Source organism: Macaca thibetana, chromosome 8 (assembly GCF_024542745.1).
Source record: "Macaca thibetana thibetana isolate TM-01 chromosome 8, ASM2454274v1, whole genome shotgun sequence".
Classification (NCBI taxonomy): domain Eukaryota; kingdom Metazoa; phylum Chordata; class Mammalia; order Primates; family Cercopithecidae; genus Macaca; species Macaca thibetana.
In genome coordinates this window covers 48,607,653-48,633,439 of record NC_065585.1, presented here as the reverse complement: position 1 = coordinate 48,633,439, position 25,787 = coordinate 48,607,653, and the positions used below count along the sequence as shown (strand labels likewise).

Genomic DNA, 25,787 nt, shown 5'->3' with positions numbered 1-25,787 from the left:
GAGGATTGCTTGAGCCTGGGAGGTCGAGGTTACAGTGAGCTGTGATCACCCCTGCACTCCAGCCTGGGCAAAAGTGAGACCCTGTCAAAAAAAAAAAAAAAAAAAAAAAAAAAAAAAAAAAAAAAAAAAAAGGCCGTGGTTCATTCTTTCACAAGCTAGGTGGAGCCCACATTGGCACAGGTGCCAGCTACAGTGTGGAATCAGAAGCATCATCTGATGTTACAACTTCTGGCCTCTTGCTCTTTTTCTTCTTTCTCCTTTGCCTACTCTTCTATTTCTCCATATTACCTTTTTGGTTGCCAATGCCTTAGATTTGCTCATGAGCGTTTGTAGTTTGGTAGTTGGCACACAAAACCAAAGGACTAAGTGTCTCCAAGTTTGAGTTGTAATTCTCCAGTTAAATTTCTTTCTTTGAGATTTATTACAGTAATAGGTTACTAAGACATTATAATTCTCACTTAGGGTATGACTGTATTTTTTTCTAATACTGAGTTGAAAAATTATCATGGCCTTATATCTATATATCTACATCTGTGTATTTTAAAGGCTCACAACTCTTATACTGTACAAATTGAGCTTTAGAGCAAAATTTATTCAAGATAATATTTATCATGTGTCTTTATGTACCAGGAATGAGAATACAGTGGTGAACAGACAGAAAAGTCTCTGGTTTCCTGTAGTGGGCATGCTAGGAGCAGAATGGCTTCATAATTCATTTACTCCGTAAGTCGGAGAAAAATGATGGTACAAACTGGAAGGGATTGTGTGTAAAATTTGTGACAGTAAGAAAAAGAAAAGAAACTGGAAGGGAATACGCATTTGCCATGTTCTATAATATGCCACAGACATTGAATTGAAAGGAAAAAATAACCTTGTAACAAAATATTTCATGTCAGTTACTTCCATTTAGGAAATACATGTTCATTATTTTTTTCAAACTAGGAATTACTTTATCCCTCTTTTCTTTGAAGTTATCTGAAATCTGTTATTATTCAGGGTCTCTATCCAACTTCTTATCAAATTACCCTATTTGTAGCTTCCAAACGTTAACATCTCTCTGCTGAAATGGAGCCTATAAAAAGCCTTAGGGGCATAAACTGTGTGTGAGGCAGAAATGGTATTTAAGCCCTTAATGAAGTTAAGAGCTTTCAAACTGTTGCACTTTGGGTTTACAGGATCCTTCTTCCATGTCCCTTTTTTTGGGGGGTGCGGGAGGATTTGGGAGAGTGGGGAATACTCTCACTACATATTTATTACATTTATTATCTTCTCTTTTAAAATGCAATTTTCACGAACTGGCGATTTATGAAAACTTCACATTGCTTGAAGGCATCTTACACTTTTTTTTTTCCCTCTCAACTCACAAGGCAGTTTCTTTCTACTGGTCGAATTCTCAAGGCAGAAAAGCTACATATGTCTCTCGTTTCTTCACTAATTGTTCTCTAGAAAAGGGAAAGTGAAGAAGAGAACGAGAAAAGAAAACAGGGAAGAAAAGAGCATAGAGAAGGAGAGAGGAAAAGTGGGGAGAGAAGGGAAGAAAGGGAGCGAGAAAACGCAGGAGCCCTGGTTTGCCGATGAGCAGACCCGGCGCAGCCACAGCGCGGAGCTGCGGCGCCCACTGGTCCTCGGAGCTGCCAATCGGCGTGTAATCCTGTAGGAATTTCTCCCGGGTTTATCTGGGAGTCACACTGCCGCCTCCTCTCCCCAATAGCCCAGGGGAGCCCGGAGAAGCAGGCTCGGGAGGGAGGGAGGGAGGGAGGGACGGAGCCGGAGGAAAAGAAGAGGAGAAGGAGGAGGACCCGGGGAGGGAGGCGCGGCGCGGGAGGAGGAGGGGCGCAGCCGCGGAGCCAGTGGCCCCGCTCGGACGCGCTGCTCTCCAGATACTCCCGGAGCTCCAGCCGCGCGGATCGCGCGCCCCCGTCGCTCTGCCCCCAAACTTATGCCGCAGCTCCCTTTCAAGCCAGCGAATTTATTCCTTAAAACCAGAAACTGAACCTCGGCACGGGAAAGGAGTCCGCGGAGGAGCAAAACCACAGCAGAGCAAGTAGAGCTTCAGAGAGCAGCCTGCCGGAGCACCAACTCCGTGTCGGGAGTGCAGAAACCAACAAGTGAGAGGGCGCCGCGTTCCCGGGGCGCAGCTGCGGGCGGCGGGAGCAGGCGCAGGAGGAGGAAGCGAGCGCCCCCGGTCCCCGAGCCCGAGCCGCAGTCGCTGCGGCTACTCTGCTGCCGATTCCTGTGCGCGGGCTGCGCCGAGCGCTGGGCAGGAGGCTTCGTTTCGCCCTGGTTGCAAGCGGCTGCTGCGAGCAGCCGGTCCCTGGGGAATATGCGGCGCGCGTGGATCCTGCTCACCTTGGGCTTGGTGGCCTGCGTGTCGGCGGAGTCGGTGAGTGGGCCAGGCGGGGCACGCGCGCGCCGTTTAGGGTGTTCGAACCTACAAGAGGAGCCTGCGGGGAATAGGGGAGCGCCACCTGGGGAACCCCCAGCCCCCACTGTACACCGGAGATAACGCTGGGACAAATGCGCTCGCCGGGTCACCCTTTCCCCCTCTTCCCTTCCGCAGAAAAGCGCTGCTCGCTGGCGTTGCCCCACGGTCCGCGGGAATGGGGGCACGAGAATTGCAGTTTGTTCTAACCGCAGAGGCCCCCGAAGTCACTCCCAACTTCTTCGCCCTCGGCTGGTCTTGCTGCGTGGTCCGGGAAGGACGGAGGGGAAAGGGTGGCAGGAGGGGGGAGCCTGGGTCGGGCCCGCGAGGGAACGGCTCTGCTTCGCGCGCTCGTCGAGACCAGGGATGACCTGGAAACTTTGGGGTCCCTTCCTCCGTACACCATCCCTCCACGCCAGCTTTCCTGCTTGACTGCGTGCAAGTTCTGGGGAGATGGGGGCCAGATTTAAGAGACCCGCGAGTGTCCAGAGATAAAAGTTTGCAAAAGTTCTTTTGTTTGATGCTCCCTGCGGCTAGGGCGAGGTAACCCACACTACGTGGAATCGCAGTCCGCGGTCCCGCATGGGGACACTGGAGGATGCACGGAACGCGTCCGAAAATGCTGGGACGCCGGCCACTGGATTCCCAGTCCTGCAGCGACCCCCTCCTCGTTGAGGGGCGGAGGTTAGACCGCGGGGCGTCAGGGGCAGGAGGACATTTTCATAGGTGTTGCATGGGAGTGCGGCAAGCAGGGCGAGGCGGGGTACGTGTGACACGGCTCTTGGCTTCGGGTCGCCTGGCCGCTCGGGGACAGAGGCTTCCCTTCCGCCACGCTAGCCCTTTCTGGCCCTGGCGGGGCGCTTCTGGGGCCGGGAGGAGTCTCGTCTCCGGCGGGGCGCCTGCGGGCACCCAGCTTCCCTCCCCCGCTCTGGCAGTGGGAACTTGATTTCTCCTTTTGGTCGCGCTTCGGGGGCTGGAGCTTGTTTTCCCACGTCGCCCAATGAGCGCCCTCTAAAGGGAACTGCCTCCTTGGCCTCCTCTAGTCCTCGGTTGCCTCTACCTGGGCGCCAGGAGCTGCTCTGTCGGGCCAGGTGGAAGCTTGAGCACCCCAGATTTCGTCTGCAGCCTCAGTGCTCTCTGGGGTCTCAGGAGTGCCGCTGTTTCTGGCCCTTCTGGTTCCCCACGTCCTCGCCCCTTTGCCGTTTAATAACGTGTCAATTTCTAATTAACTGAATTGTCTCTTCAAAGACAATTTATATCATCTTAAGGTCTTTTAGGTGATTTTACAAGTTTGAGTCTCCCCCCTCCCCTTTTTTTGTGCTGAGGCTAATTTAGGACTGGGAAACCTCTTTGGCATCGAGCAGCAGATGGACATTTTTAATCAGTGTGGGAGCCTGTGTGTGTGCTAGCAGATCCCCATACATTCTTTGTGGTTGGAGAGCATGTAGAATTGGAAACTGTACAGATTACATGAGTATTTTGGGTGCTCAGGTTGTAAAATAGAACTCCGAGCCTTATCAGTGTTTCCCTTTGGCAGATGATGGTTAAATCCATTGGTATTAGGTATCTTCCAACCAGTTATGGTGAACTTTGGCTCTTTGTACACCAAAAGGCAGCAGTTCTCTTGTTTATTTCAGATAAACGTTGTTGCTCATGTTGTTGCAAAACAGGGCAAAGGGACTTCATGTAATAAATTTCAAGAGCCTTCCTAAAAAAAATGCACATGGTTAAGGAGGACCTTTTTTTTGCTGAGTCTTATTCAGGGATTTGCTAGGAAATCTTACTGTTTTGGGATTCTGGAGAAAGAATGTTTCTGTCTTCTGCTACTCTGGGTTTTTGCGTAAATCTAGCAGTGCTCCTTAAGGAAGTTTTTTGGCCGAACTATATATCGGTTCTCCCCGGTGACAGCTTTCCCCTGAACTGTGTGTGTTTGGGGTTCTAATATTTCTCAGTTAGAACCAGAACTGGATGCTTTCCGAGTGAACTGCTTCATTGTGATAGACACTGTTTTCAGTAATTGGAAAATCATCCAAAAAGGGTGATTAGATATTTATAAAATGTCAACTTGGAGACTAGCAGAGAATCTTTGTTAGGCAGTGAGTCAGTCTTTCTAAATAGAAGCCATTTCAAGGCCCAGAATGGCTAACAGTCCATTTAAATTACTTTTCGGTCTCTGTTTGTTTCATGTATAGCAACAAAGATATAAATGAAGTCAAAAGACTGAATTTAAAAAAATTTAGCAATTACAGAATATTATTTCCAGCACTTTGCATTTTATTTTGAAAACTGCAACTGTTTCCTGGGATTTAGAAGTAGTGATTTGGGTTTAAAGCCTCCCTTTAAAAGGAAGAAAGGAAAACTGCCTACAGTTAGTGAATTATTGAGTTTTATACTTAGCTCTGGGGGGAAAAAAGAGGTTCTCAGGAACTAAGGCTCAAAACTGCCTATGAAAAGGAACTGGTAGCTGTTCCTTTATGGATCCTGGAGACAGCTGGGAAATCCTGTTCCTAGTGATCCATTCATACTTTCCACTGGCAGGTTAGGACTTTCACTGTGGAACACCAGGCAAGGGGAAAATCTGACTGAGTGTGGCAGTAGTGATATGCTGCTGGTTTTCTGTCCATTTTGTACATGACTGTTTATCTTTAGAAATAATATATTGCAGACTGCTATAAACACATAATTTGAACTGGAAATATGTTTAAGAAAAGGAAATGTTTTGAACTGGAGGAATTTTATAAACATTCTTAGATGTCTGTAAATTAAAAGAAACTGTCAAGTCATTTGGACTCATGCATTATCTCCTGGTGTATTATGAAAGGCAGGCTCTGGAAAGTTTACATTAGAAGGGTAACTAAAATCGAAATCATGTAACTGTTTGCAGTTCTTTAGAAAATATAGTTTGGCTGTTTTATGAGTGAAACAAATTGCTTTTGGTAGGAAATTTTATAAAAACGAGGGCTCTTTCTTAGTTGGGTGTTAGCAGAAGGAGGATGTCATTTAAGAAGGAAAGATCTTAAAAGATCAGGCTTGTAGAAAACGGATGTCTGAGAAGCAATTTGGGCATGCCCTTCAGCTCCTGCCTCTAGGACCTGATATGTCTAGTTTTGATGGTAACCACCCTTCGACGGGTAGCCTACCAGAGACTGTGTAATATGATGACTTAAATGGCGCCTTGGATAGTCATTAGTTTGGAAAGGATTTCAAAAGGTAAACTAGTTTTTTCCCTGGGTGGAACTAGTTTTCAAGTCTCCAAAAGCCCCCGGAGACCTGACTGGCCAGCTAGAGGTGGCTTGGAGTCTCCACTGGTTGGCAAGGCCCCTGAAGCTGACCCAGTCACACAGAGCCCCACCAGCCCTGTCATTAAGGTTTAGAGCGAGTCCAGTCAAGCCACTGTGCTGTTGGCATACCTGCTGGTGGGGATCCAGTTGTCCTGTGAGGAATGCCATCCGAGTTTAGATTCTCACTAGATTGCCCTTCTTCCATTGCCAAAAATCAAACTAGAAGATTTTGCCCATCCTTTTCTTCTTCCCAAGGCCCAAGGGTGCATTGCAGAATCTCAAAACCACTGAATTCTTTTCAAGGACTAGAGGCCAAAATAAAGTCTTAGAGAAAAGCCAGAAGTAATGAAGAAGAATCTTTGGTAAAACCGATGTACTCTTATTTAACTTTTTTAGTCAACTGTGCCAGTGCTATCATTTTCATCCTAGTCATTTGGATTTAAATCTTGAAGAAACCCTGGACTCATTCATCTTTGTTGGTTTCCTTGTCCAGTCTGCCTGTAAGTCCAGCTGTGCATTCATTCTGCAAATATTTATTTCGTTCCTACTAGGAGCTTGAGGTAAAGCAGTGAGCAAACCAGACAAATATCCCCTTGCCTTCTTGGAGCTTGCGTTCTAGTGATCTTTCCGTTCATTTTTTCATGCCTTCAGTGGCCAGCATGAAACTTCAGCAGGAGATCCAACCGACCCCAGAATGCCCTGGACCATGGGAACCTGCACTTAAATATGCAGCGTCAACAGTTGTTTACCCAGCTCCAGACCCGAGCTCAGCACTGCAAAGGGGGTCAGGGGTTTGGAAACGTGGTCTCTTCCCGCAGCGCTAATCTTTTTTTTTTTTTTTTTTCCTCTTGAGATGGAGTCTCGCTCTGTCACCCAGGCTGGAGTGCAATAGCATGATCTTGGCTCACTGCAACTGCCACCTCCCAGGTTCAAGCAGGTCTCCTGTCTCAGCCTCCCGAGTAGCACTACCAGCACGTGCCACCGCACCTGGCTAATTTTTGTATTTTTAGTAGAGATGGGGTTTTAATTGGTCAGGCTGGTCTCCAACTCCTGACCTCAGCTGATCCACCCGCCTCGGCCACCCAAAGTGCTGGGATTACAGGCGTGAGCCACCATGCTTGGCCATTGGTCTCTTCCTGCAGCACTAATTTTGATGGGGGAGAAAATTTCTTTCAAATGAAGAGCTTTCCCTTCTTTTTTTCTTCCTTGGGGGCTTGCCAGCTTGTGCTTCTATGTCAGTAGCCTTGTAGTTGCCAGTCCTGGCCCAGACACTTGCATGCAGTTTGGTTTGTCCTCCACCACTTTGATCATGTTGCCCATGGTCTAGACACCTCTGTCCTTGTTATCATGGCATATAGTCTGTATGCCTCTGCTGGATTTATAAGCGGCTCCATAATAGCTTTCCTTTCTAGTTACCCCCTTGATCGCTTTCCATCACGTCTCTCAGCCCTGGCCCATTGGTATCACTATCATGAACGCTCCCTGGACATTGCTACCTTTTCAGTGTTTCTCCTTTTAAGTGCTACTGATTCAGTGCAAGCTCCAAATACCTTTTCATGGCTGATCCAGCCCTGTTGCTTTTAATCCTTCTGTAAGTAGCAAGGCATACTGATGATCAGAATCATTGGAAGTACGTGAAAATGCAGATTTCAGGCCTTCTCTCAGACTTACACAATCAGAAGCCTGAATGGGGGTGGGAGTCTGGGGGAATCTGTATTTTTTATAAAGCAACTGAGATGATTCTAATGAATCAGACTAATTTGGAAATTGCTGGTCTAGATGACAGCATCACCCCTTAATTATGTGCTATTCTGTGTTACTACTAGGGTTTTCAGCAGTAGCTGGGCTTAGTCTGCAAAGGGCTTGGGCTTGGGAGGTGGACAAGTATGGGTTCAGATGCTGGTACCTTGCCACTTAATGTGTCAGAACTTGGACAGTATATTAAAGCTCTGAGTCACTTAAAAAAGTGTGTGTGTGTGTGTGTGTGTAAATTGGACCTAAGAATGCCTTTATAACTTGACTGTTGTGAAGATGAAATGAACGGAGCATATGAATGGTGCTTGAGGCACAGAAGATAGGAAAATTTTTTTTCTTCCTGTCTTGGCCTCTTTTTTTTTTTTGGCAATGAAATGAATGAAATGAGGGAGCCATGTCAGATGTTCTTACCTCTCTGACATTCTAAAGAGGTGAATTTTCTTTCCCATCAAGATCAGTGCTATGGGAAGAAACCATGTTTCCAAACCTCCTACGCCTGTGCGGTGCTGAGCTCAGGTCAGGAGCTGGGTAAACACCTGTTGATGCTGCACGTTGAAGTGCAGGTACCCATGGGCCAGGGCATCTTGGGGTTGGTTGGCACTCCTGCAGAAGTTTCATGCTGACCACTGAAGGCATTATGGTTCAGGCGTCAACTGAATACACCAGCCCCCAGTGGACCTGGGCTGGTTGTCCAGTTTTGATGCCTCTGCACTCAATGTCATCAACATTGCAGGGTTGGTGTCAAGAATGAAGAAGACATTGATGTAACGTCCTGACACATCAGCTGTGCACAATCACACCTCCTCCTCTTTCCTGTGGCTGTGCTGAGATTCCAGCACATGGGAAGGAGAGAGTTAAAATTTAATCTGTATCATGTGTTGGTATGCTGTTGGTCATTTAGAATGCGGTGGCAGGGGTAGTGAGTATATTTTGGGGATCTGGGGGCAGAAAAAGGGAGTATTTTTATTTTTTAAGAGTGGAAATGTAGCCTGGCGAGGTGTCTCATGCCTGTAATCCCAGCACTTTGGGAGGCTGAGGTGGGCCGATCACCTGAGGTCAGGAGTTCGAGACCAGCCTGGCCAACATGATGAAACCCCATCTCTACTAAAAATATAAAAATTAGTCGGGCGTGGTGGTGGGCACCTGTAATCCCAGCTACTTGGGAGGCTGAGGCAGGAGAATTGCTTGAACACAGGAGACGGAGGATGCAGTGAGCCGAGATCATGCCATTGCACTCCAGCCTGGGTGACAGAGTGAGACTCCATCTCAAAAAAAAAAAAAAAAAAAAAAAAGAGTGGAAATGCATGAAATTTCTTCTTTTAGCCACTTGGGCTTTAGGTCTTACTATTAAAAATCTCGATTGCATTGTGATAAGTCTGTTTCTAGGGCAGCATTAGCTTTAGCAACAGGGATAGAGGGAGGGGTGAATGCCTCTGAATAGGAGAGGACACTGTTGAAATAGAATTGTGAATGTCTGTTTTTCTCGAGTATCTCAAAGAATTGGTAGGAGTGGGAGAAGGGAGAAGCCTTGAAATCTTTGGAGATTTTCCATTTGCATTTTACATCAGCAGAATGAAGCCAACGAGTATGCAGCTTGTGGTGTGATAGTCAATGCATAGTTTCAGAAAAGTGGAAAAATGTTATTAAAGACGTTTTCATAGTTTTTTTTCTGCACCATTCAATCTATTTTGTGAAAAATGTCACAAAGACTCAGTAAATATGCTCTCTACAAAGCATTTTGGTTTTTTTTTTTTTTTTATGATTACACAGGTATATTCAATACAAGTAACCGTAATATTTAAGGAGTATGTGCAATTAATATAATGTAGTCTCATGGTAAGAATGACACATGGGACAAGATACACAATTGTTAAAGGAAAATTATTTTTTTAAGGGAAAAGTTAAATATGTTTTTTTTTGTTTGTTTGTTTGAGACAGAGTCTTACTCTGTCACCCAGGCTGGAGTGCAGTGGCATAAATGAGGCTCACTGCAACCTCCTCCCACCGTTCAAGTGATTCTCCTGTCTCAGCCTCCCGAGCAGCTGGGATTACAGCGCACACCACCACGCCTGGCTATTTTTTTTTTTTTTTGTATTTTTAGTAGAGACAGGGTTTCACCATGTTGGCCAGGCTGATCTCAAACTCCTAACCTCAACTGATCTGCTTACCTCAGCCTCCCAAAGTGCTGGGATTGCAGACGTGAGCCACTGCACCCAGCCAAGTTAAGTATGTATTTATGTGTGATTTGTTGTTAAATATAATACAGTAGACTATACAATATTTTAAGTCGAGGCAAAAGCAGGTTTTATACACATGTAATTAACTATCTTAATCCATATGGGACCTCAGTTTTCCCATCTCTAAAATGATGGAGTTGAATTAGAAGAATTATCTGTCTTTAGTATTTACTTTTTCTGCATTTTAGGGTGTGGTAGGAGAAATGTTAAGATTAACTTAATAAGTAATTATTAATCCCCTGTCAAATGCTTCTAATTTTATTATTGAAACATGGAATTTATTTCTCTTACAGAAAGGCAAGTAATTTCTAATAGCTCATAGTAACCTGTTACCTTGAACTGAGTATTCATTGTTTATTAGGAGTGTATACATTGTCCTGAGTATTCTTGATCTATTTGTATTAGTCTGTTCTCACTCTGCTAGTAAAGACATACCTGAGACTAGGTATTTATAAAGGAAAGATGTTTAATGGACTCACACAGTTGCCAAATGGCTGGGGAGACCTTACAATCATGGCAGAAGGCAAAGGAGAAGCAAAGGCATGTCTTACATGGTGGCAGTCAAGAGAGCTTGTGCAGGGGAACTCCCCTTTATAAAACCACCAGATCTTGTGAGACTTAACTACCACAAGAAAAGTATAGGGGAAACCGTGTCTCAGTTATCTCCACCTGGCCCCACCCTTGAAACATGGGGATTATTACCGTTCAAGGTGAGATTTGGGTGGGCACACAGCCAAACCATATCACTAGTATTGTTTTTTGTATATGTTTTCTGATACAAGCCAGTGTAACATAAAGAACAGCTGAGTGGTAAAAATAACTTTCATTCTAGATAGAAGACAACATGACTTGATATACTGGGGGGCTTTTTAAACCATAAGTCTCATAAAGTGTTTTAGGCTCCTCATATGGTTTCTGGCCTGGATCTCCATTTCCAGAGTGGGGCTTTTAACTGGTGCCTTCCATTTGGTCCCTCTCTAGAGCACTTGAGCCTGGTCTGAGTACTGTGCAGTCCACAAGCAAGAATCTAAATGAGCAGACTATGGTAGTGTTGCCTAGGTTTGGATACACTTACTATGTAACCTTGGGCAAGTTTCTTAACCTTTCTGGGCTCAGTTTTCTCATCTGTAAAATTGAATATCCTAAGATAAGTTTTTAGGATTATGTGAGACACAATATGTAGGGACTTTTTAGCATAAGGGGAATGTCCTTGCTTCGTGTCACATGCTAGTTATAATTTTTGGCTTTCTGCTTCTCTGAAGAGTAAGGGCTTGGCACACACATTACTTGGTTCATCTGATAAGCTCTAGCCCAGAGAGTCACTCAGCATATGCATGGTAGAGCCTACTTTTTCATAACTGGGGCTTTCTTCTTGTCTTGGGGTAGACTAGTTATATGCTGAGATATTGGGAATATGTTTGTAGTCAGCTTTTCTCTAAAAGTGGATGATGTGAGAAAATACGCCATTTATTATTTGTGGCTGACGAAAGGTTCCTTATAGGGACAGGACAAATCCATGTTAAGATGTGGAAAACTCATCTTTTCCAGTAATTTTACCTCCACAAATCTGTCCAAAGGAAATCATTACCAGGTAAATAGTGTTTAATGTGTTTGTTAAAGCCTTACTTATAATAGCTAAAAAAAAAAAAGGAAACAACCCGAGTGTACAATAATAGAGTAATTGTTAAATAAGATTCTAATTTAGACACTGAATATCATGTGGCCATTAAAGATTTATTTGAAGGGTATTTATAACTTAGCAACTATAGTACACAAAAAGTTGGATATAAAACTATGTACAGTGAGACCTTGGTTATATTTTAAAAGGTGTGCGTGTGTGTATAAAGATAATGTATATATACAAATCCATACATGTCATAGAACTGTGTAGATACACATACACAAACACACACAGCATGAATACAAGTAAAACTAGGAAAATCAGAATAAGATTGGTAGATCGTATCAATATCAATATCCTTGTTGTGATGTTTACTGTAGTTTTATAAACGTTACCATTGGGGGAAACTAGGAAGGGGCACAAGAGAGCTTTCTATTATTCTTACACTGTGTTTGCGTCTACAGTTATCTCAACAAAAATTTCAATTAAAAAATGGCACCAGAGCTAGATTGTTGTTCAAGTAAGTTCTACTGATCCTTCAGAGAAAGATATGTTATAAAGCTCAGAGAATGACAGAAGGCTGTTCCTTCTCATTTTAGGAGGTTATCATCACTCTATGTCAAAACCAGACAAGAAAAGCAGAAAAAACAAACCTATAGCCAGTGTGATTTATATTAGATGTCAGAATTTTAAATAGAGTATTATCAAATTGAATAGAGCAGTTTATTAAAAGAATAATGATGAGCCTAAGTGGGATTTTTCCAAGGACAGTTTCAGCATCAGAAAAGCAATGCAGGTATTAACAGTTTAAGGCAGATAACAATATGATCATCTCAACAGATGCAGAAAAAGCAGCATCTAAAAAAAAAAAAAAAACAAAAAAAAAAAAACAAAAAAAAAAAAAAAAAAAAAAAAAAAAAAAAAAAAAAAAAAAAAAAAAAGATGAAAGTACGTGTGAAAGTATTAATATAAAGGTCCCCAAATTCTGGTTAACTGAAGGCATATTATATTTGGCTAGTACATCTGTGCTTAGGACTCAATTCACTTGACATGTTTAGGAACCAAAAGGCCTGTGTTTACAAAGTCGTTAGGCAACAGTCTCTAGTTGCATGAGTGACAGGTGTGTGACAACCAGTAAAGGATGGGCTGTGACATATATAGATTCTAATTCATATGGAGTTGTTCTAGCATTGGCCAGGTTCACTGTATACTCTACCAAATTAAGACAATGCAGGAGATGGTTTTGAATGTTTTAGAATCAGATAAATCGGGGTTCAGTTTCTGGTATTACCACTTAAAAGCCACGTGGCCTTAAAAGCCATGAGAAGTCTCTTATCATCTCCAAGCTTGTTTCTTCAGTGTGAAACTGGGATTAGAATATTTTGCTTTTTGTTTATTTTGAAGATTAGCCTCAATAGTGACTAAAATCTTCTAACACAAAGCCTGACCTATAGTAGGTGATTTAAACCTGTTGGTTTCTCTTTTCTTCCATCTTTAAGTTTTGTGATTCTGCGTTACATGTTTATGTATGAATATATATGCATGTGTTTTGTGTTTCTCACTTGCATCCTGACTTGACAATATGGGACATATATTTTCACAAATTTAGAACTGGTTTATTTTTAATCAGGAAAGTTACAATGCTTAATTATATTTTGTATTTCCTCCATCACACATATTTCCTGAATAATACTTACCTAAAACTTGCATACAAGTTGGAAATTTAGTTAAGACGGGAAAATCTTTGGTAGTACTTGTGATTATAATTAAAATACTTAAAGAAGGTCAGCATCGGAACCCTAATTATTTTTATTATTTTTATTTTATGTTTTTTGAGACAGCGTCTCTCTCTGTTGCCCAGGCTGGAGTGCAGTGGTGTGATCTCAGCTCACTGCAGCCTCCGCCTCCCAGGTTCAAGCGATTCTCCTGCCTCAGCCTCCTGAGTAGCTGGGACTACAGAGGCGCGCACCACCATGCCCGGCTAATTTTTGTATTTTTAGTAGAGACAGGGTTTCACCATGTTGGCCAGGATGGTCTCCATCTCCTGACCTCATGATCTGCCTGCCTTGGCCTCCCAAAGTGCTGGGATTACAGGCATGAACCACTGCACCCAGCCTGGAACCCTAATTTTTAAACACTGTTTTATATAAATTTACTATTGAATTAAAATCTTAACTTCATTTATATCCCACTTCTGAACTCGCTTAATTAGGAGTGGTGTTTTGATTTGATTATTAGATTTGATTAGATTTTGTGATTATGCTGATTAGTTATTAAGTTTTGTACTTGATAAATCAGTTTAACAATGGACACACATTACTGTAAGCCAATGAAGAACAAAACTCTTTGTTGGTCCTGCAAGTTAAAAAGAAATTATGACATGGTACCCACCTTGTAGTAACTACTATCTACCTTATGATTATCTAGAGAATTGAAAATGAGTTGGGCCAATACTTAACATATGTGTTATATGTAAAATATGCATCAGTTTTCGTTGAATCTGGTTGGGCATTTATACAATCAAAATTGCCAAAAAACCACAATGGAGAATAAGAAGAGCCCCTTGTAGAAGATAAGTCACTGGTCTCCTGGAAAAGCAAAACCTTCCTAAAACCTTCCTTGAAGTGGCACAGTACGTTGGAGAAAAATGAGAATTCTGTTGATGACTTGGAGACACTTGATTTTCATATGTTTCTCTTTTTCCCAATCTTCTCTTCAAAGAAAGACTTCCAAATGGTAAAATGCGCAAAAGGTAGAGAGAGTAAGAAATTGTTTAGAACCTGAATGATCTGTTGATAGTTCTATCAGGGGACAAAGTAACCTTATGTTTCAACCAGTCTGATTCTCCATATTCTATAAACTTTGGGCGCTTCAGAGTGAGAGCTGGGTCTTTGTATATATTATATGTAATCAGGTAAAAAATATATATTTATAATATATACTTACATATTATCCACATCATATTATTATATACATTACATATATTATATGTGTCCGGTGAAAGCTTATAAGAGACGGAGTCTCACTCTGTTGCCCAGGCCGCAGTGCAGTGGTGTGATTATGGCTCACTGCAGGCTCGATCTCCTGGGCTCAAGGCATTTTACTGCCTCAGCCTCCTGAGTAGCTAGGACTACAGGCACCAGTTCTGGCTAAGTTTTTGTTGTTGTTGTTCACATGGGGTCTCACTATGTGGCCCAGGCTGTGGACCTTATATTAGGTGTTCAGTTAAGATCAAATAGCCATAGCTGGCTGGGCGCGGTGCCTCACGCCTATAATCCCAGCACTTTGGGAGGTCGAGGCGGGCAGATCATGAGGTCAGGAGATCAAGACCATCCTGGCTAACATGGTGAAATTCTGTCTCTACTAAAAATACAAAAAATTAGCCGGGCATGGTGGCGGGCGCCTGTAGTCCCAGCTACTCGGGAGGCTGAGGTGGAAGTATGGTGTGAACCCAGGAGGCAGAGATTGTGGTGAGCCGAGATCACGCCACCACACTCCAGCCTGGGCAATAAAGCGAGACTCCGTCTCAAAAAAAAAAAGATCGAATAGCCTTAGCTAAGTAATCCAAGAAGTATAGCAGTATTGGGATAATTCTCACTGTATTCTTTTGGATTTTGCTTTTTTAATTTTTGTAACAATGGATTTTAGAGCTGGAATAGACTTTTAAAAAGAAACACATCCAGATAGGTTAAGTGATTTATCCAAGATTACATAGCTAATTAGCGGCAGAGTTGTAAATTTAGCCTAGGCTGTTTTATTAGTAGTATATTTTCTTATAAAACATTCCTTTTCTGTTTCCCACATTAATGATTAGCACCTAATGCACTTATTTCTGGCACACGTTCAATAAATAAATGAAATACCACAGAACATACATTTTATGTTATACATTCAGCATCAATGTGGTTAGTGGTTTTGTGCAGAATCCTTTGGTGTTTAGATACTTTTTCAATTTCCATCTAAACTGTGCTCCAACTAATTCCTTTACCTGCTGGTAAAACTTCGGGCTAATTATAGGAGAAGAGTTGAGAGCACTGAGATTTGGAAGACCCAGAGACTGAAATAGAGTTGATTTGTAAGTCTTAGGAAGATTGTGGAGACTTATAGATAGAAAAGGAGATAAAAGCTTCCTGGAGATAAGAATCGGGACCAGAAGCAAAATTAAATGAATTAATACTGCATTTTCTGGGGGGGAAAAGGCTGCTATTGTAGTTAAGAGAAAAAGAGCATTCCTTGGATTTTTATACTAAAAATATGTCAGTGCCTTCCAGGAGAGAGTGTGATACACCTACAGCCCAGGTAGAAGTGCTTTTTTACCTATTTCTTTTTGCCAGTCTTAGATGTAGGCTCCTCTTTTCTCCCAAGAGTTTCCTTTTGAATACTGGCCAGGTGCAGTGGCTCATGCCTGTAATCCCAGCACTTTGGGAGGCCAAGGTGGGTGGATCACGAGGTCAGGAGTTCAAGACCAGCCTGGCCAACATGGTGAAACCCTGTCTCTACTAAAAATACAAAAATAGGCTAGGTGCGGTGGCTCACACCTGTAATCCCAGCACTTTGGGTGGCCGAGGTGGACAGATCACAAGGTCAGGAGATCGAGACCATCTTGGCTAACATGGTGAAACCCTGTCTCTACTAAAAATACAAAAAAATAGCCGGGTGTGGTGGTGGGTGCCTGTGGTCCCAGCTAGTTGGGAGGCTGAGGCAGGAGAATGGTATGAACCCGGGAGGCGGAGCTTGCAGTGAGCCAAGATTGCGCCACTGCACTCCAGCCTGGGAGACAGAGTGAGACTCCATATCAAAAAAAAAAAAAAAAAAAAAAAAAAAAAAAAAAAAAAGGAGCTGGGTGTGGTGGTAGATACCTGTAATCCCAGCTCCTTAGGAGGCTGAGGCAGGAGAACTGCTTGAACACAGAAGTTGGAGCTTGCAGTGAGCCGAGATTGAGCCACCGCACTCCAGCCTGGGTGACAGAGCAAGACTCCATCTCAAAAAAAAGAATGTGAGTTTTATAAATTTTATTATTATAACACAAATGTATTTGAGTCAAGCTTTTTCAGAAAAATAAGTCTGTGAGATATTTTTAAGAAAAGGATTTTATTAAAAGGCAGTAACATTAAAAATTACTACAGCCTTTTGCTATACATAGGCATTTTCCATTCATTGTCTATAACTGTCTCTCAACTGCTAGGTGGTATTACTTGCCAGGGCTGCATTTTATGTGGCCCAGCACAAGTTAGAGCCTTAGTTTTTCTAGCTTTAAATAGTCTTGCTATGATACTGTAATCGTTCAAGAGAGCAGGGAAGGTGTCTAAATGTATCACCACTCTTTAATGTAGTCTAATGGGTGCAACCCTGAATCGTGAAGTGTCTAACAATTGCAGCCTCAAATCATGAAGTATCTAACGAATGGTTGCAGCCCCGAATCATGAAGCGTCAGACTCTTCCTTTTCATTGGTTGGCCTAATCTTCCAGGTCACTGATATTCTGATTTCTTTACCAACTTTTAGCATATTGCTTTAATGGCTTCTCTCTGCAAACTTCAGCCTGGTAATGGGAGAACTAAGAGGTAGAATTAATGGAACCTCTCTAAATCTCAGCTCTGCCAATTTCTGGACTTAGGCAGGTGATTTAATGTCTCTATGCTGCGATTTTCCCATCTGTAAAAAGGAGAGGAGTCATAGTAGCCACCTCGTAGAGGTGTTGTGGGTCTAATGCCTTAATTAATGGGTGTCCAGCACTAATAAGAGTGCACAGTGTAGAGCCTGTGCTAGACTCTCAGTGTTGGCGATGAGCGAAATGGACAGCTCATGAGATGTACTGATCAAAGAAGACGGTATCCATAGTCTTTTGAGGTTTTGAACATGAGGCAGAGAAGAATGATGGTGCCACTGACTAGATCAGAAGGACAGACTGATTTTTTTCGTCTTCTTTTTGTGGCTCTTGTGTTCTGGTGAAAGGAGGAGGCATTTTGGTTTCTCTAGGTTTTCCATCTGGGTAGTGGAGGGCGTGTTCTCCATCACGGGTTTTCAACCCTTGTTGCCGATTACATAAACTTGGGGAGCTTTTAAAAACTATTCATGCCTTGGTCCCACTCCAGACAGTTAAATCCAAATCTTTGTGGTGGGGGTCCAGCTCCCTGTTAAAGCTAATTCTCACTTCCAGAAGGCTTGAGAACCCTGCTCTAGAGGACTTCTTAGTCTCCAGTTTAGAGGGCAGTCTAGCAGGTAAGATTTTGTATTCGTAACGGATGCTTTCTACTGCTGTGATTAAGCCCCATGGAATGAGGTGGCTTTCCAGGACTCATCTGCTGCCTGTCAGTCTAAGCAGTGTGGAACTGGGAAATCCTTGCTCCCTTCCAGCTGCTTCTTTTTCTCCAACGTCTTTTCTGCTGGATCATACTTTTTTCTTTTGACAATTATTTTGGTGGATTTGGAAACATTTGAGAGGTCTTTAGACAGAAGACTATATAGCTATAAAGTAGGTTTATCTGAGGATGTCTTTTAAAAGAAATGCAAACATTGCCTTTCCTGAAGGAGAACTTTTCCTAGTGAAACAAAGGACACTTGTCCTCTTGGTCTGGTTGCAGAGAAGCATGTTTGGCCAGCTTATTAGATTTGCCTGAGTTCATACTTTGAACAGAAAAATTCCCTGTTTTACTGATTGGAAATACATTCTCTGACTTGACTGAATATACTGATCATGTATAGGTCCTACATAGGTGTCTTAAGAATGGCCTTCTTACCATACCTGCACTTAAGTTCAGCAATTTGAACCTGGTTCAAGTCGCATCAATTCCATGGAGCTGTATTGTTTGTGGCTGAAGTTGGAAGAGAGAGTGCTTTAGGCTTTCTTGTGAACAAGACTATCTGAGTTGTCTTTAGTTCATGCTTAAGCACAAAAGCAGCAGCCCATCATCTAATCTATTCATAGTTTACTTTGTTCGGGTGTCTAATTTGGGAGCATGCTTGCCCTCACTCACTTCTAAAACACAGAATTTTCCGTCCATTGAATAAAAGGGTCTATCTTTAATTAACTTGGAACAAAACCTTGTTGAAGAATTCTGGATTTCTCAAAGCTTTTAAAAATTGCTCTGCAGGATAACATTACAATGCTGACCCTTTAGAAACTGCCACTCAACATGTATCTGTCCTACAATGGAGTTGGAAGAGGGATTATTCTGAGAAGCCTATTAAAATGAACCATTTACTATGATTCATAGGCTTTTAAACCCAGTAAGTCTGTAATACCTAGAGTAAAATTCAACATCAGTTTATTATTTTGGGGATGATAGGGTTAAATGTGTCTTTACAAAGTATTAAGCATGCACAGAGAAATTGCAAATGTGAATTCTCTCCATTCTCCCTGTTAGGAGTGTATGCCTGATAGATAAATGTTCCAGAGCATTCATGTAATACAATTAGTAGATATACTTGCTTTTTCTCAGTGGAAATTGAGGTCTGTTACAAAGAGTAACAGATTAGCCAGTGGTTCTCGAAGTAGGGACTGATGAGCAGCATCTACAGCTCCTCCGACCTTGTTAGAAATGGAGATTCTGGGCCTCTCCGCAGACCAAACAATCAAACTTTGCAGGTAGGGCCCAGCAGTCTTGAGCTTTAAAAAGCCCTTCAGGGGATTATTTTGCACGCCAACGTTGGAGAACCTCTGAGCCACAGTTCTCATCCTTGACAGCACAGACACTATTGAGAGTCCCAGGTTTTGGGGCACGGGTGTCAGTATTTTTGTTTCTTAAGCTGCCTTGGTGATTCCAATGTTTAGTCAGGATTAGAGGCTGCCACTCTAGGACCTTGTTACCCAAAATGGGGGTCCCAGACCAGCAGCGTGGGCATCACCTGGGAGCTCTCTAGAAATCCAGGCTATCAAACCCCACCTGAGTCTTACTGAATCGTATTTGAAGTTTAACAAGATTCCCAGTGACTCATAAGCACATTAAAGTTTGTGAAACCCTGATTTATAGAAACAGTGAGTTTCCTTTGTAGAAGCCAGCCCTTAGAACACCCTTAATTTAAAAGTTTTGCGAGGAGGTAGAACAGCTGTTTTGGCTTCTGCCTGGCAGTGAGTCAGGGAAGCAATCACTGGGGGCAAGGGAAAGCTATGAAAGCTGCGAAGGACCCAGGACCATTTCATCAAGTGAGTGCTGGTGCAAGGAATGAAAATCCCAACTCAGATTGGTTTAAGCAGTGGAAACTTTTTGGCTCAGATAATGGAAAAGTTCAGGAGTGGTTCTGTTTTCAGGTCTGGCTGCATCAAGAAGCTTATGGGATTTTTTTTTTTTTTTTTTTAATCAGCCTCAGGTCTTATATAACTCTCAGCTCAACCCTCCTTTGTTAGATTCACTTCCAGATTTTATAGAATTTGAGTAACAGCTAAGCTGTTGTTAAAAAGAGATTCCTAAACATAGTGGCTTAAAGTAGATTTATTTCTGTTTGACACAATAGTCCCAAGACAGGTCTGGTGGGCTAGCTCTGCTGTGCTCACACGCAGTTCTTACCTGCTGGTCCAAGGTGGCCAGTCCATCCATACTGTTTCCCAGCCAGGAAAGAGAGTGAAGGGGGAGAACATACCTATTCCTTTTAATGCCACAGCCTGGAGGGGTAACACATGACTTACACTTGTATCCCACTGTTTGCAGCATAGTCACATGGTCACACAAGGTGCTATGCAGGCTGGGAAATGTAGTCTCTACATGGGTGGCCATGTGCCCAACTAAAATCTGGGGATGTTATGTTACTAAAAAGGGAAGACTTTAGGTATTGATAACAACCAGGAGCGACTTCTCCTCTGGTGGTGGCAAGATGGAGTCTGGCAACTTCAGGTTAACAGCCCGTCCTCTTAGCAATTGCAGTATAAAGCGCTACTCTTTCCTAGTTCTTCCAGTAAGAATCCAAGAATTGCTTCCTAGTTCCTTAATTTCTGGGAACTACACATGAAGAAGTGTCCCCAGAATCCCTTGGACTGTGATAGAAAAGGATTGTTTCCCCAAAGAGAACTGTTTAATAGCAAGCATAGAACAGAGAGACCTTTACCTCACTCCTTTGTGAATTGGCATTTGGACCCAGATGAGAAAGGACAGTGGAGAACATGGGGGTGCTCAAGCCAGGTGTGGGGCATTGGGGGTTATTTACTGTCGAGTTAGTCAAGTATGGAATATTTGAAGATTCTTAGCATGTGACATAAATGGTATTTAGGAATAAATGTGTTTGCTGAGTTTAATAAACATAGGAGACTGTAACAATGTACTTTTGATCTTCTGATCTCTTTAGTCGTTGGTAAATAAGAGTAAAAGGAAAGATAAACTTTGGTAAATGCTTTTGAAAATGTTTTAAATTAAATGATTTAAACTTTAATTGCTAAAGATTATATAAATAGAAGGCTTTAGTGCATCAAACAACGATGAGTGTTGGGGAGATGATGAATTGAACCTGTGTTTACCATCTCCTTCTCAATATTTTGTTTTCTTAGTATTTTTTTTATACTTTATAGTTAGTACTTTTTTTTACTTTATTCATTCCACAAAGGATTTGAGGTAATTTCCAAGACTGAGGCCTTTCTCACAAGCTTTAGAAGAAAATTCTAAAAGCATACTACATCCTGCTTTTAAAAAAAGTTTTGACAGTCTTACGTGATAGAAAAATAATATATCATTTTCAAAATAACATGGTATTTCCAGGGCTCTCAACTGCTTATTGTCCTTTTAATCAAAATGTGGATTGTAGGCACATCTGCTATAAATGAATTAAAATTTCATTTGCCCAGAACTTTGTGTATTCCATTAATAAGATTTACCCAAAACACTATTGTTGGTTTAATAAATATTAAGAGAGCATTTGGGATGTGCCTCCTGGCGTTTGTTGTTTCTCTCCTTTGAGCATTAACTACCCATCTGAGCCTTCACCAGGCTGCTTTTGTTGTTTTGTGCCTTGAGGTATAAATAGAGGCAGAAAACCCAGAAGATGCAAACAGATTTAATACTATAAACTATTTACAGATATGTTTAGTATTCATTCAATAGAATCTTTTAGTTTATTGAATATAAACCAACTTTAGCATTCTACATGTGCAAGGGGTTCTGTTTTTTCTTTTATTGGAAATTTTAAAAACAACGAAATCATCTTTTGGTAGTATCATCATCTAATAAGCACCAGAAAGATGCAATGTAATGACTTGCATCTGACCCTTTGTCTTCTTGGATCTTACATACTTTTGGACAACCAAGAGTGAAAAGGGCGGAAACTTCTGATCTCAACTGAGTGAAAGGAAAGCCTTTCTAAGACGTGGTTAAAGATGGAACAGGCTCCTTCAGCAGGAGGCAGGACCCATACCTGGAGCTAAACTGATGTGTGTTTGGATGGCTGTTTATTGAGGATCTTTAGAGGAGATTCAAGCCATCAACTGGCTGGGGAGAGTTGCTGACCTTTATAGCTTCTTTCTAACCTTAGAGAATTCTGTACAACATTTTAAAGGTGAGTGCTGAGCAACTTAAACTATATTTTATTTCCTTTCCTGATAACTAGGTCTGACTGACACTAGACATCTTTTGTTGCCCGTAGTTGAAGGAGTCTGGCATTCTAGGACCAACTTCCTGTTAAACTGATGGCAGAATCTCTGTTTGCCAAAATTAGGGGACTGTGTATGTAACCATTGAGATCTGACATTATCTCAAACTTCAAGGGACTCTGACAGGTACTTTAACCAGGCAGAATGGCACACTTGACTATCTGGTTTGAGTCAGAGCAGTGAGTGCCTGGGAGAAAACGCAAACTCAAGACACCATGAGTGGCCTTTAGGGAGAGGGAAGAGAGGCAGAAGTCTCACAGGCCAGCATGAAGAGTATAAAGGGAAAGTTGGGGGGGTGGTTCCATGACAGCCAAATAGGAACAGCTCCAGTCTATAGCTTCCAGCGTGAGCGATGCAAAGACGGGTGATTTCTGCATTTCCAACTGAGGTACCAGCTTCATCTCACTGGGGCTTGTCGGACCGTGAGTGCAGGACAGTGGGTGCAGCCCACCGAGTGTGAGCTGAAGCAGGGCGAAGCATTGTCTCACCTGGGAAGCGCAAGAGGTCAGGGAATTCCCTTTCCTAGCCAAGGGAAGCTGTGACAGAGGTACCTGGAAAATCAGGTCACTTCCACCCTAATAGTGCGCTTTTCCAACGGTCTTAGCAAACGGCACACTAGGAGATTATATCCTGGGCCTGGCTCGGAGGGTCCCACACCCACAGAGCCTCCTCATTGCTAGCACAGCAGTTGGAGATTGAACTGCAAGGCGGCAGCGAGGCTGGGGGAGGGGCGCCCACCATTGCTGAGGCTTGAGTAGGTAAACAAAGTGGCCAGGAAGCTTAAACTGGGTGGAACCCACTCCAGTTCAAGGAGGCCTGCCTGGGGGGCAGGGCATAGCTGAACAAAAGGCAGCAGAAACCTCTGTAGACTTAAATGTCCCTGTCTGACAGCTTTGAAGAGTAGTGGCTTTCCCAGCATGGAGATTGAGATCTGAGAATGGACAGACTGCCTCCTCAAGTGAGTCCCTGAACCCTGAGTAGACTAACTGGGAGGCACCCCCCAGTAGGGGCAGACTGACACCTCACTTGGCTGGGTACCCCTCTGAGCCAGAGGAACGATCAGGCAGCAACATTTGCTGTTCAGCAATATTCACTGTTCTGCAGCCTCCACTGCTGATACCCAGGCAAACCAGGGTCTGGAGTGGACCTCCAGCAAACTCCAACAGACCTGTAGCTGAGGGTCCTGACTGCTAGAAGGAAAACTAACAAACAGAAAGGACATCCACACCAAAACCCCATCTGTACGTCACCATCATCAAAGACCAAAGGTAGATAAAACCACAAAGATGGGGAAAAAACAGAGCAGAAAAGCTGAAAATTCTGAAAATCAGAGTACCTCTCCCTCTCCAAAGGAACACAGCTCCTCACCAGCAATGGAACAAAGCTGGACAGAGAATGACTTTGACGAGTTGAGAGAAGAAGGTTTCCGATGATCAAACTTCTCTGAGCTAAAGGAGGAAGTTCGAACCCATCGCAAAGAAGCTAAAAACCTTGAAAAAAAGATTAGATGAATGGCTAACTAGAATAACCAGTGTAGAGAAGTCCTTAAATGACCTGATGGAGCTGAAAACCATGGCACGAGAACTACGTGACGAATGCACAGGCTTCAGTAACCGATTCAATCAACTGGAAGAAAGGGTATCAGTGATTGAAGATCAAATGAATGAAATGAAGCGAGAAGAGACATTTAGAGAAAAAAGAGTGAAAAGAAATGAACAAAGCCTCCAAAAAACATGGGATGATGTGAAAAGACCAAATCTACATCTGATTGTTGTACCTGAAAGTGACAAGAATGGAACCAAGTTGGAAAACACTCTGCAGGATATTATCCAGGAGAACTTCCCCAACCTAGCAAGGCAGGCCAACATTTAAATTCAGGAAATACACAGAATGCCACAAAGACACTCCTTGAGAAGAGCAACTCCAAGACACATAATTGTCAGATTCACCAAAGTTGAAATGAAGGAAAAAATGTTAAGGGCAGCCAAAGAGAAAGGTCAGGTTACCCACAAAGGGAAGCCCATCAGACTAACAGTGGATCTACTCATCTACAAAGAACTCAAACAAATTTACAAGAAAAAAATAACCCCAACAAAAAGTGGGCAAAGTATTTGGACAGACACTTCTCAAAAGAAGACATTTATGCAGCCAAGAGACACATGAAAAAATGGTCATCATCACTGGCTATCAGAGAAATGCAAATCAAAACCACAATGAGATACCATCTCACACTAGTTAGAATGGCGATCATTAAAAAGTCAGGAAACAACAGGTGCTGGAGAGGATGTGGAGAAATAGGAACACTTTTACACTGTTGGTGGGAATGTAAACTAGTTCAACCATTGTGGAAGACAGTGTGGCAATTCCTCAAGGATCTAGAACTAGAAATACCATTTGACCCAGCCATCCCATTACTGGGTATATACCCAAAGGATTATAAATCATGCTGCTATAAAGACACATGCACATTTATGTTTATTGTGGTACTATTCACAATAGCAAAGACTTGGAACCAACCCAAATGTCCATCAATGACAGACTGGATTAAGAAAATGTGGCACATATACACAGTGGAATACTGTGCAGCCATAAAAATGGATGAGTTCATGTCCTTTGTAGGGACATGGATGAAGCTGGAAACCATCATTCTCAGCAAACTATCACAAGGACAAAAAACCAAACACTGCATGTTCTCATTCATAGGTGGGAATTTAACAATGAGAACACTTGGACACAGGAAGGGTAACATGACACACCAGGACCTGTTGTGGGGTGGGGGTTAGGGGGAGGGATAGCATTAGGAGATATACCTAATGTAAATGACGAGTTAATGAGTACAGCACACCAACACGGCACATGTATACATATGTAACAAACCTGCACGTTGTGCACATGTACCCTAGAACTTAAAGTATAATAAAAAATAAAAATAAAAACAAAATAAAGGGAAAGTGGCCACCGTCCCAACCTGCCAGGGGTTTGGGAAGCACTCTTAGTTTGCCAAGCATTCACTTATCCACACTTTGCTGCCTAGACCTGGCAACCCTTCTTAGGCTAGACAGGGCCACTCATGCTGGATCTTGATCACCCATGACCCAAGTGTCATAGTGCAGAGCTTTCCTTCTGAGGCTTAACTGACCAGTGTGACAAGAACCTTGAAACACCTAATGCACAGAAGGACTCTAGGTCCATGGTCCCCAACCTTTCTGGCACCAGGGACCGGTTTCATGGGAGACAGTTTTTCCACATGTGTTAGCGGGGATGGTTTTGGGATGAAACTGTTCTATCTTGGATCATCAGGCAGCAGACTCCTTTCATAAGGAGCGTGCAAACTAGATTCCTTGCCTGTGTAATTCACAGGGGTTTGTGTTCCTAGAGGAATCTAATGCTGCCACTGATCTGACAGGAGGTGGAGTGTAGGCGGTAATGAGGTTGGATGGCTACTCACCTCCTGCTATGGGGCTGGGTTCCTAACAGGCCATGGACCAGTACTGGTCTGCGGCCCGGGGGTCAGGGACCCCTGCTCTAGGTCATGAACCATTTCTCTCCCTCTTGATTTTTCCTGTACTAGCACTCGCTTCCATGTTTCCTTCTTTATTCTAGGTAAAGCAAGAGAATGCTGGACAGGTAGCTAGAAGACTTGAGTTCGTATAGGCTGGCCTTTCTCTGCCAGTAACCAGCTGTGACCTCTGGCAAATCACTCAACCTCTTTTACCTCAGTTTCCCTTTCTGTAAAACCAGCTAGTCTCTGCAGTCTAAACCTTCAATTGTTCTATAATGGCTATGCTTTTCTTAAGGAGTCATTTTTTTCCCCCTACTTTCTACCTGCTGCCTTGCAATACAGTTTTTAAAATTCCAGTCCAGACTTTAACACTGTGTTCTGTTTTCCTCTCTTCTCC

At 42.8% G+C, this 25,787-nt stretch overlaps 2 protein-coding genes across 42 annotated transcripts in view; one reads left to right on the top strand and one right to left on the bottom strand.

Moving 5' to 3' along the window:
• Positions 1-25,787, bottom strand: part of LOC126960839 (cytochrome b-c1 complex subunit 7) — a 1,171,628-nt gene that overhangs the window by 256,681 nt on the left and 889,160 nt on the right. The window contains exon 1 of one of the 41 annotated variants that reach the window (XM_050800565.1): positions 2,484-2,487. The exons of the other annotated variants lie outside the window; for them this stretch is intronic. The gene's annotated coding sequence lies outside the window, so the exon portion shown is untranslated. Of the gene's footprint in view, positions 1-2,483; positions 2,488-25,787 lie in introns of those variants that run through there. 41 annotated transcript variants of the gene reach the window in all.
• SDC2 (syndecan 2) overlaps positions 1,691-25,787 on the top strand; it is a 116,538-nt gene continuing 92,441 nt past the window's right edge. The window contains exon 1 of the mRNA XM_050800555.1: positions 1,691-2,383. Coding sequence (XP_050656512.1) covers positions 2,324-2,383 — 60 coding nt within the window. The 5' untranslated portion in view covers positions 1,691-2,323. The remainder of the gene's footprint in view (positions 2,384-25,787) is intronic.